This window comes from Protopterus annectens, chromosome 14.part0, assembly GCF_019279795.1.
Source record: "Protopterus annectens isolate FY-2018-M chromosome 14.part0, PAN1.0, whole genome shotgun sequence".
Taxonomy (NCBI): domain Eukaryota; kingdom Metazoa; phylum Chordata; order Ceratodontiformes; family Protopteridae; genus Protopterus; species Protopterus annectens.
In genome coordinates, this window is record NC_056748.1 from 443,912,697 (window position 1) to 443,924,903 (window position 12,207).

A 12,207-nucleotide genomic window follows, 5' to 3' on the forward strand; every position below is an offset into this window, starting at 1 on the left:
GAGGCCTCCTGTCTAATCTGATCTGTCAACCTGTCCATCACCACTGCAAATAAGAAAGGGCTCAGAGCTGATCCTTGATGTAATCCCACCTCCACCTTAAACGTATCTGTCACTCCCACAGCAGTCCTCACCAATGTCACACTACCCTTGTACATATCCTGTACCACTCTTACATACTTCTCTGCCACTCCCGACTTCCTCATACAATACCACAACTCCTCTCTAGGCACCCTGTCATATGCTTTCTCTAAGTCCACAAAGACGCAATGCAACTCCTTCTGACCTTCTCTGTACTTCAACAACACACTCCGAGCAAATATTGCATCTGTAGTGCTCTTTCCTGGCATGAAACCATACTGCTGATCACTAATCATCACCTCCCTTCTTAACCTAGCTTCCACTACTCTTTCCCATAAATTCAAGCTGTGACTGATCAATTTTATCCCTCTGTAGTTACTGCAGCTCTGCACATCACCCTTATTCTTAAATATAGGTACTAAAGCACTTTCTCCACTCCTCAGGCATCCTCTGACTTTCCAAAATTTCATTAAACAATCTGGTTAAAAATTCCACTGCCATGCTTCCACTGGTATGTCATCTGGGCCAACAGCCTTTCCATTCTTCACCCTCTTCATAGCTGTCCTTACTTCCTCTTTGCTAATCTGCTTCACTTCCTGATTCACTATCCCCACATCATCCAACCTTCTCTCTCTCTCTCATTCTCTTCATTCATCAGCCCTTCAAAGTACTCTTTCCATCTACTCAACACACTCTCCTCACTTGTGAGTATGTTTCCCTCACTGTCCTTTATCACCCTTACCTGCTGCACATCTTTCCCAGCTCTGTCCCTCTGTCTAGCCAATCGGTACGGGTCCTTTTCTCCCTCTTTAGTGTCCAATCTCTCATACAACTCTCTATATGCCTTATCCTTCGCCACCTCTCTCTTTGCCATGTGCCTCATCTCCTTATACTCATGTCTACTTTCTTCATCTCTTTGACAATCCCACTTCTTCTAAGCCAGCCTCTTCCTCTGTATACTCTCATGTACTTCCTCATTCCACCACCATGTCTCCTTTTCCTCCTTCCTCTGTCCAGATGTCACACCAAGCACCTTCCTAGCAGTCTTCCTTACTAGCTCTGCTGTAGTTACCCAGCTATTCGGTAACTCTTCATTGCCTCCCAGTGCCGGTCTTAACTCTTCCCTGAACTCCACCTCACAATCACCCTTTTTTAACTTCCACCATTTAATCCTTGGCACTGCTTTCACACTCCTCCTCCACTTCTTGATCACCAACATCATCCTACAGACCACCATTCTATGCTGCTTAACTGCACTTTCCCCACTCACCAATTTACAGTCTCCAATCTCCTTCAGACTGGCCCTCCTACATAGGATATAATCCACCTGTGTGCATCTTCCTCCACTCTTGTACGTCACCCTATGCTCCTCCCTCTTCTTAAAATACGTATTCACCACAGCCATGTCCATCCTTTTCGCAAAATCCACAATCATCTGACCTTCTGCATTCCTCTCCTTAACACCATACCTACCCATCACTTCCTCAACCCCTCTATTCACTTCACCAACATGCCCATTGAAGTCCGCTCCAATCACTAGTCTCTCACCCTTGGGTACACTCACCACTTCATCCAACTCACTCCAAAATTTTTCTTTCTCATCCATCGCACACCCAACTTGTGGAGCATATGTACTAACAACATTTATCATTACACCATCAATTTCAAGCTTCATAAACTTCACTCTATCAGACACTCTCTTCACCTCCAAAACACTATTGGCCTACTGTTCTGTTAGTTTAACCCCTACCCCATTTCTTCTGCCATCCACAGCATGACAAGAGGGGAAAACATACTGGACCTGATCATCACCAACATGGGGACTCTATGCTCCAGACCAGAAGTGTATCCCTCGCTGGTAAGATCAGACCATAAACTGATCTCACTGGATATTCACATCCCGACCCCACCCCCTGCCCAGAAAACCACAGTGAAAAACTTCTCTAAAGCAAATTTCACACTCCTCAAAACCGAGGTGGAATCCTTCAAAGCCCCCGGGCCTGTGGAAAATACGGCCCAGACTGCAGAATCCATTATAAATGCATTCTATGAACACCTTCAGGAATGCATGGATCATGCAATCCCAAATAAAACCAAGACCCAATCCTCCAAAGGCAGGCGACCTGTCTGGTGGACCCCAGCCATAAACAAACTATACAATAGAAGGAGGAAGCTACTACATGATAGAGCAAAATCCCAAAAAGGGAAGGCATCTCTGATCAGTATTAGCAAAAAACTAAGGGCACTCATAAAATCGTCAAAGGCCAGCTTCGAGAGAAAAATTGCACAGGACACTAAAGATAATCACAAGGCTTTCTTTAGTTATGTTAGGAACCTGGGTGGGAATTCCCAGATATGCTCAGAATTAGTCCAAAATGACAAAAATACACTGATCCCACAGACATTGCCAACATCCTAGCTGACAGGTTCAGCTCAAACTTCTCCCCCCTCTCCCCACCAAAAGGGCAAATATCTATCCCAGCAGAGTGCTGCCCCCCTGACATCTCAGATGCTCAGGTGGGAGCCGCCCTCTCCAAAGCAAAAAAACACAGCATCAATGGGACCAGACGGTGTTCCAGGCTGCGTCCTACATGAACTCCAAGAAGAGCTAAACCCAAACATAAAACTACTGTTCAATCTCAGCCTTACTACAGGATATGTACCCAAAGAGTGGCGTACAGCAACAGTGGTCCCTCTCCACAAAGGTGGTGCCTCAACGGACCCTGGAAACTATCGCCCCATAAGCCTGACTAGCTTGGTCTGCAAAGCTATGGAAAGGATCATCATGGACCTCATAAATAAAGATATTGGGGACCTACAGACACTGGATCCTACCCAGTTTGGCTTTGTTAAGGGCAGATCCTGCCTCTTAAACCTGGTTGACTTCTTTGAAACAGTCACCAAGGCCATTGACAAAGGGAAGGTGGTCCACACAGCCTATCTGGACCTCGCAAAAGCCTTCGATACAATACCCCACTCAGGCATTATAGATAAGCTCACCAGCTTAAATATAAACCCCTATGTCACTAGATGGGTTGCAAACTGGCTCAAGGACAGAACCCACATGGTTAGAATTGCTGGAGCCATGTCAGACTCCAAACCAGTTACAAGTGGCGTCCCACAAGGCTCAGTCCTGGGACCTCTCGTTTGGTATATATTTCTCGGAGGTACAGGCCAACATGGAAGGACTGTGGCTGACCAAGTTCGCAGATGACTGCAAACTGGGCGCCATAATCGACTCTCCAGCCGACACAAGCATCCTCCAAAAGGGCCTCATAGAAACAGACAACTGGTGCCAGAGCCATGGCCTCAAGCTAAACGCCAAAAAGTGTATAGTCATCCCCTTTGGCAAAAACAAAGTGCCCACGAATTACCACATAGGTGGTAATCCATTAAGTACAGAAGAAGTCATTAGGCACCTGGGGATCCAAGTTGATAGCAATCTCTCATTTGACAACCACGTGGCCAAAGTGGTTAGAAAAACATTTTATATAGCCCACCTAATCATGAAGGGATTCACATCTAGATTAGGGGACGTCATCGTGCCTCTTTACTCATCCCTCATCAGGCCCATAATCGAGTACAATGCCCCTTTTGGGATGTACCTTACCAAACACCTGCAGCAACTGGAAAGACCCCAAAAGTACCTCACCAAGAGGATCAAAGGGCTCAAACAGATACCATATGCTGTCCAGTTAAAGAAACTCCAGCTCTACTCAGTGGCATACCGCCTGCTCAGAGGTGACCTGTGCCTGACGTATAAGGCCATGTCCAACCCGGAATTAAGGGACATGCTGCACCTCAAAAAATCCAAATCCCATCGAGCTACATGCTCAAGAGACTTGAACCTCAGCACTGAAATAAATAGGACATGCTGGAGGGACAGATTCATAACCCAGAGGCTCCCTTCACTATGGAATAAAATCCCAGTCCAGGTTAGGCAGAGTCCCTCATTGACTCTCTTCAAGAGGAATCTTGATGAGTGGATGGGAGATCATAGGTTTACCCCGGGTATCACTTCTGTGTCACTGTTAGACAGAGGCACAGTATACTAACCTCGAAAAAGGGCATAGCAAAATTAATTTAAAATGGGTGGCGAAAGCCAAATATACTCTAGCTAGGCTTATAAATGCCCTAGGGCAGATAGCCTAGTATGAACCTATGATAGAACAATTTGAACCCGCCTCCTATACACTTGGCCTTACTTCCCTTCCATCTGGTCTCTTGCACGCACAATATATCAACCTTCCTTCTCTCCATCATATCAGCTAGCTCTCTCCCTATACCAGTCATACTGCCAACATTCAAAGTTCCTAACCTCAGTCTTCGGGCATGCCTTCCCCCTCCTCTTCAGCCAACAGTAGCCCAATTTCCGCCAGCACCCTGTTGGCCAACAGTACTGGTGGCGGTCGTTGTTAACCCAGGCCTCGACCGATCCGGTATGTAATTATGAAACTTCCTCAGCATCATTAAACTTGGCAGAGGTTTTATGTCGGATGCCCTTCCTGACGCAACCCTCCCCATTTATCCGGGTTTGGGACCGGCACAAAGAAATACACTGGCTTGTGCATCTCCAATGGCTGGGTTAATACATCAATTTAATGAAAATGTTTATAATGTTTATTTTCCTTTATATAACAATGTGTGTACCTGTGTCACTACTGAAATGTGTCAATTTAACATAGATATTTAAAAAATAGTTATTTTATAACAGATCACCATTAAGGGAAGGCCTAGACCCAAATCGTGGGAACAATTCCCAAAATGTAGGTAATAATGGTTGAAAGTATAGTTAAAAGACAGCAGTGAAGCCATGAAAAAAATAAGTTCAAGTATGTATGGTTAGTAGAAAAGAAATGTTTCTTTCTGAACAAAACACAATGGCAGCCTAGACACACCAAGGTGAATCACTGCACATTATAGGAAAAGGCAGGGTCTTTAGTAGCCTGGGAAAATTACTTGCCAAGTAGTCCCTACAGCTGCCAGCTTTAGCAGCCTGGGAAAGTTACTTGCCAAGTGGTCCCTATAGCTACCAGCTATAGTAATGTTATTAAAGAGGATGGAGGATGGACCTCCTCTTACCAAATTATATATTTTCTAGTTCTTATACTCAAGTGTAAACACAGTTGTACTTGTAAAATAATTTTCAGCTGAATAAGAGTTATTACAAGCAACCTGCCACTGTCGTCTTACTCTACGGCTATTGGAAGCTGATGCTCCTGTACAGAAGCTATAACCAAATGAGGCATGTTAACTCCATTTTGCATCTAGGAAAGTACGTTTACACTACTGCAATTAAAGTAGTCTAACCATTTAAATCAGTTTGAGTGGCTCTTGTCATTTTTTCTGCATTTAATAGTGTTTTCCCAGAAACTGAAGTTACAGCTATCAACCAAAGACATTTTACTGCATGCATTGTGCTTTCAAGGGGTTCTGTGCAGTGTCTAGGTATTTAAATCTGTTTTGATTGGGGGCTCATGTTTTGGCACTCTTACTTTTTTCTCTGAATTTGAAGCTACAGCTATTAATTGAATTGTTTTTACAATCTGCATTATGTTCTTTACTACTGAATGAAATTATCAGTGTTACTGCATTTAATTGTTGTGCTTTTAGTTACTTTTCAAACTCAGAACAGTAAGAAGTTGTGTGAAGAGGCTCTGGTTCACTCTAGGTTGCAAGTTGCCCTTCTCATGCAGACTTAGATTTGTATTAGACTAATAGCATACCCAGTAAATCTGCTCCAAACCCATGCGCACAATGCCCCCTTCAACCAAAATTTGTAAACACCTAGAATGATGGATTTGCAATTTTCAAACTTTTTGTAATCAGCCTGCTTGAAATGGACATCCTAAGACACAGTAGCAATTGTCTCACATTTTGACAACCACCTATTACTTAAACCATTAGGCACAGTGTGAGAGATGCAGTTATACAAGTTTATTGGAAGAGAAGCTCTCTCTCTCTCTCAAAGCCAAAACAAATAATAAGCAGGTTAACAGTACCACACCGCACAGCACTAAATAAAAGCATACAAAGCTCAGACCAAACACACAGATCTAGATTATCCAGAGAATCTTTAAAGTAAACTACCTAAACCACAAAGACCTTCTAAATGTAACATAAGAGAAGTATCTTCACCAACCACACAAATATAAATCACAGGCAGTACCCAGCATAAAACATATGTCCAAGAGTCACAGTGACTCATTTCAAAAGCCCATAAGGAAAACCTCCACATAAATCAATATCCTAGTCATAGCGGACTCCATTCAGAGAAACACTGATGCACCACTTTCCAGGCTGTGCAAAGAGAGAGGGTCACAGGCAGTTGCCTATCAGGCACCAGGATTCACCATGTCATGCAAGTACTCAAAGCCTTGCACTACAAGCACAGATATGGTACAGTCAACAGTACACGTGTGTAAATGATCAGGGATGTACCTACCTCCATGCACTATATGAAAACAGACATGATGGAGCTCTAGGAATGTGTTTTGTAGGCTGGTATAAACCTAGCCTTGAGGAGCATTCTACCATGACCAAGAATTATCCTGCAATACAAACAAAAGATTATTGATTTCAACAGTAGGCTTAGCTTCTGGTGTCACTCAAAGGGGTACAATATGTATCAGCCTTGGAAGAGAGGACAGACAGTCCCAACTGCTTTGCCAGGAATGGCCTGCACCCCCCCCCCCCCCGCAGGCCTTCATAGATTGGCTAAATCCTTGGCCACAGCCCTAGTGCCTTATTTAGGCAATGCCAGTCTTCTACAGATACCGACATAAACAAACAGAATCCTGATAACATTACAGTATTGCTGCTCAACACTAGGTGCCTGAACAGAAAATTCCACTACATACAAGCACCTCTTACACTAAAAAAAATCAATATATGCATCATTACAGAGAACTGGATCAGGACCAAAGAAAACACTCCATCATTGCAAGGTTTCAATGCATGTGAATACCCAGAACCCTTGCAGTATGAAGTGAGCAGCAACCACTACCACACACTTGATGAACACCCAGGGTGCTGTGGTCAGAACAAAGGGCAAGGCTCTAAACTGAAAGTGAACAGCTCCCAGCCAGAAACACAGAATCCTTCTGGACCACCTGTCCATCATAATGCAGTAGTATGCATCTTGACAATCTATCAGGCACATCCAGTTGTTCTTCCTCAACAGAAACAGGATGGACTGTACTGTGACTATCCAGAACTGTGTGTGTCTGACATATTGACTGAGATGACAGAGATCCAAAATTGGTCTGAGGTCCCCGTTCTTCTTTGGTACCAAAAGGAATTTTCAGTAAGTTCTGGATCAATACTGGTCTGATGGGACCTCCTGGATGACTCACTTGTCTAGCAGCTTTTTTACTTCTACAGTGGCTGCTTTTCTTTGAGATGGTGGAACACTCGGAAGTTCCTTTTGTGAAGGGGAAAGTACAGTAATGAAATGAAGGAGCCTCTGGCTATGATCCACCACACCCAGAAATCTTCTGTGATGAATGTCCAGGCCTCTGGGTGCATAGACAAGCACCCCCAGACTGCCTCCAGAGTACTGCAGTCTGGTAACCATTCAGGAGCGCCAAGAGCTGTCAGAGAATGGAGCCACAAAGCTTTGGTTCTGCAGGCCTCCTCTGTTACATAGGTGACATCTGCTGCTAGAATTACCCCCTCTGCCCTGAGGGGTTTATCTCCAGGAGTGTCCAGGGAAAACCCTTGAGACTTCTGGAACCACACCTCAACTCTCTTCTGGTTTCTAGAGAAGGACCTCTGGTGGGAAGAGAACCATAGCACTATGGCAGAAAGTTTTTTTCCCCCATCTTTCTCACTTCTAGAGAGCATGTTCTTGACTTCTGGTCCAAAGAGAGTCAAACCACTGAAAGAGGCATTTACAAAGAACGTCCTGAAATGCTCCACAGAGTCACAAGTGCATCCAAGTGTGTTTCCCTATGCTAGTGCCTGTAACTACAGCTATAGAAATGCCTTCAGTCACATTGGAAATCACATGCATGGAAGCATGACAGGAACTGTAGGGTGGCCAGCTGCGAGTCCATAGTTTTCCTGAAAGAGATTTGAACAGCTCTTTAGTCAACTCTCTCTGAAATCTTGTCATGTGTGGCAGATAATTCAGCGCCCTAAAAAGTGAAGGTAGTTGAGGTGCAAACCTCACTTCCCAAACCGGTCCGATACCCTAGACTCCCTGTTAGGGGGACACACAGATGAGTTTTCTTCGGCCAGCTCCTTTTTGGTGGCTGCCACTATTACTATGGCATTCAATGCCAGACCCTTGCTCCAATGCTGGTGATCCTTTGGTGCAACAAGAAACTGATCAAGTTTATGCAGAATAGGTTCTACCACATTCAGCTCCTTCCATGCCCACTAAGAGATTACATCCACCATCTTATTTGCAGGAGGAGCGACCCAAAACGCAGCTGAGCCAGATCTGAAAGCCTTGAGAAAACACCGATTCCTCTTGTGATGGCGCTTCAGATGACTAACTGCCTTTCTGTCTTAGAAGTCTGAGGACCTCTCTGAATGAGAAATCTTCAAATGGTGATCGGGGAACACTTCCCCTTCATCAAAATCTGTCTCCTCAGTGAGCGACTCCTGTGGGGAGTCAACATGCCTCCTCCTGCATGTATATTTCCAAAGGACCTCTGAGATGGAATGCTCTGGACAGGGCTCAGGAGACTGAGGGGATGAATGTGGACCATTTCGAGGCTCAGAGGAACCGGCTGTACAGATGGGATAGGAGAAGCAGGATCAGAACCCAAGGCCTTTCACTGGAGAACAGGCAGAGACAAGTAACAAAAAAAAATTTGCTCACCAGAAAAGGAGAGATCTCTTGACCATCTTGAAAGTAAAGCAAAGGGTGAACCCAACACCATCCCAGTAGGAAATGAAGCTTCCAAACAAGGTTGGTCCTGCGAATTCATCTGACTCTGCTCAGAGACCAATGTCAGAGCCAAGATATCTAGCTCTAAGACTCCAAAGTAAGGGAAGTCTCCAATAATTTTGGAGTTAATCCCTGGCACCCAGAACTTGGCTAATGCTTCAGCTCAGAAATCCTTCTGGATCTGAGATATTTAGAACCAATCAGATTAGAATTGTCATCACAGTGGAAGCTGACCAAAACTTTATCACTAGGGCAATTTTGGGGATAAACTCTGATCCAAAGCCCCCAAAACCGGAAGGCAGGGGTAGAAGCCACCACAGGTGGAGGGGGGGACTGAAGCACAAAGGTCCAACAGGGGTTGGAGACGTCTTTAATTATGTTAGAAATCTGAGAAACAATGCCTTGCACTGTGCACAGCTAATAGCAAGTGATACTGCATATTCAAACCCAGAAAACACAACTTTCTACCAGACAAATTTAGCTCAAACTTCACCCTCTCTCCCCTTCAATATCCTCAGATCACGTACCCATATCTATACCCCCTCCATCTCACAAGAACACGTTTTCAAGGCCAAGAAAAGTACATCTATAGAGCCAGATAACACATCAGGCTGCATACTAGTCAGTCTGAAACACAATTTGCTTGACACTCTAAAGAAGCTATTCAATATTAGCCTTAAAACAGGTTTTGTGGCAGATGAATGGACGACAACAAAAGTCATCCCCTTACACAAAGGTGGGACTTCAATGGACCCAGATAATTAGACCCATATGCCTGACCAGTCTCATCTGTAAAGCTATAAAACAGATCATTATGAAATTAATAATCAAGGCTATAGGACTCTATACCCAACCTAGTTCAGATAATCATGGGCAGCCACCACCCACTTAACCTAGCCAACTTCACTGAAATATTTATTGAAGCAATGGATGAGGAACACAGTACACACCACATACCTAGACCTCACAAAGGCATTCAACATCATTCCACACTCGGGTATCATAGGTATTCTCCCAGCTAAATGTCAGTCCCAATTTAACTTTTTGGATAGCACACTGGCTCACTAGTACAATTCAGGAAGTTAAGGTGGGCGACTACCTCCTGTAAAAGATAAATCAGTAGTTGTGCATTCTGGGGTGAGTCTCTGGGCCGCTCATATTTGGCACTTACTTCTTAGTAGTCAAAGCTAATATTAAGGGGTTGTAGCTGAAGTGTTCAGATGTCTGCAAATTTAGCACCATTATAAACTCCCCAAAGTACATCAAGATCTTCCAAGGAGGGCCTGTCCCGAACAAATAACTGGTGTCAAAAGGACAAATTTAAATGTCAAGAAGTGTAGAATCATATCCTTCATCAAGTATGAATCCTCTTGCAACTACCACACTAACAACAAACCCCTGACAATTGATCCCACACAGTTAGGGATCTGGGAACCTGTGCCAATAAGGAAGTGCGTTTTCATCTCCCTCTATCTTCTGTTGTAAGTCCTTTTTTATCACACAGCTTATATCTAAAGGTATTGCATCCAAGTCCAGAGATGCAGTAATTCCACTGTACTCATCACCCATCAGGCTGATCAAGGAGTATAAGGACCTTTTGGTATGTACCTGTACAAGTACATGTCACAACTGGAACAACGACATTGCTTTCTCATTAAAAAGCGATGGCCTAAATCACAAGAACTAAGACAGTCTCACAGCCTTGTCACTCTTCTCAATATTATACAAGCCACTGAGAAGTGACCTGTGCCTTATGTATATTCTGCCAGACCTATTACAAATTTGTAAGCCTTATGAGAGTATTAACACCCACTCATGGGATCACAATGTCCTACAAAACAGAATGTTTGAGGGATAGGCATGTACCTATACAGAACACCACTTCTACGGAACCTTCTTCCACTCCACATAAAGCGAAGTACTTCTTTACTCCATTCAAACATAAATTGGATGAAGTGATGGGTAGCCACAAATTCTACCACTGTTGAGCACCCGTGTCACTCACTGATACGGGAAACATGTAAATGTCCCCACATATTGTTGTTCAGCATACTATGGATTATTTGTATAAAAAATACAGGAGAAATTACAATGGGAATGTAAGGTTAGGCTTCTTAAGATTTTCAAAAATCAGCAACCTAGTAAGCACCTATGAACAGATTACAGCTATCAAAGTTTGAATTATTCAAAGAATATGTAAAACCTACAATCATTAAGTTAAATAACCCATAACAGGGAAAGGAATAAAAATCTTACCTCCAATGAAATGCTATCTCGGATTTTAGTTTTTGAAGGTCTCCACTTTGAGTCTGATATCCCTTTATTTAACTTCTCTTTCCCAGAATTGTTGGTCTTGAGAGGTTGTGGGGCATCACGCTTCTGAAACTAAAATTATCAAAATTAAAAAAAATAAGTTTTCAATGTCAATAAACAATGACAATATTGTATTACTATGATGTACATGCATTCACAGTAGACTACAGTCTCATGTGGATAAGGATATTATACGATGCAGGTTATAGAACTCTGATGTACTTGGCTAAGACAAGAGATTGCTCTTGCCAAATCCAGTTTGAGTTAGCAAGATTTCTCGGAACCTCATTTCCTGCAAAGCAGCTAAGATGGCTACTACCACTGCTTCAGAGGTTGTCTAGAACAGGGGCCGTAAAATGGTCCAGCTTTCTCTGAAATGCCAAAATAGATAATAGTTTCCATTTACTGCGGTAAATCTTCCTGGTGTAAGACTTATGAGTGAGCCACCACCAAAATAGTTTTAATTGAAGATGAAAGACCGGAAGTTCTAGCAATTAAGGGAACTGGAGCAAACAAGCTGTCAGCTTGAAACTGTCCAGGTTGGGTGAACAGATCTCCGAGGGATGAGAAATGAAATCCGGGCAGGGATCGAGAATCCAAGGAGGAGCTAGAACATGAGACCAGAGGAAGTGAAACCAAACCTGACGAGGCCAGAACGGGGCAATGAGGAGTCGACAACCCTTCTGAAGAAGCTTCGGAATGAGTGGTAACGAGGGATAAGCATATAGAAGCCCGGGAGGCCAAGCATGGACTAGTGTTGTCTCTGGGGGGTTCCCCTGGTGAGGGGATCAGAGTGAACAGCTCGCTGCACTTTGTGTTGAAAGGAGATGCAAAGAGATCGCAGCAAGGCTGACCCCACGCAAGGAAGATCTGCTCCGCTACTGACTGCTTCAGAGACCACTCGTATGGCATCAGGA

The 12,207-nt window shown here is 43.8% G+C and overlaps 1 protein-coding gene across 1 annotated transcript in view; it reads right to left on the minus strand.

The window, feature by feature from the left end:
• The window catches only part of EVC (EvC ciliary complex subunit 1), a 1,160,741-nt gene that overhangs the window by 1,047,000 nt on the left and 101,534 nt on the right, over positions 1–12,207 (minus strand). Inside the window, exon 2 of the mRNA XM_044055566.1 lies at positions 11,234–11,362. Within this exon, the coding sequence (XP_043911501.1) occupies positions 11,234–11,362 (129 nt within the window). The remainder of the gene's footprint in view (positions 1–11,233; positions 11,363–12,207) is intronic.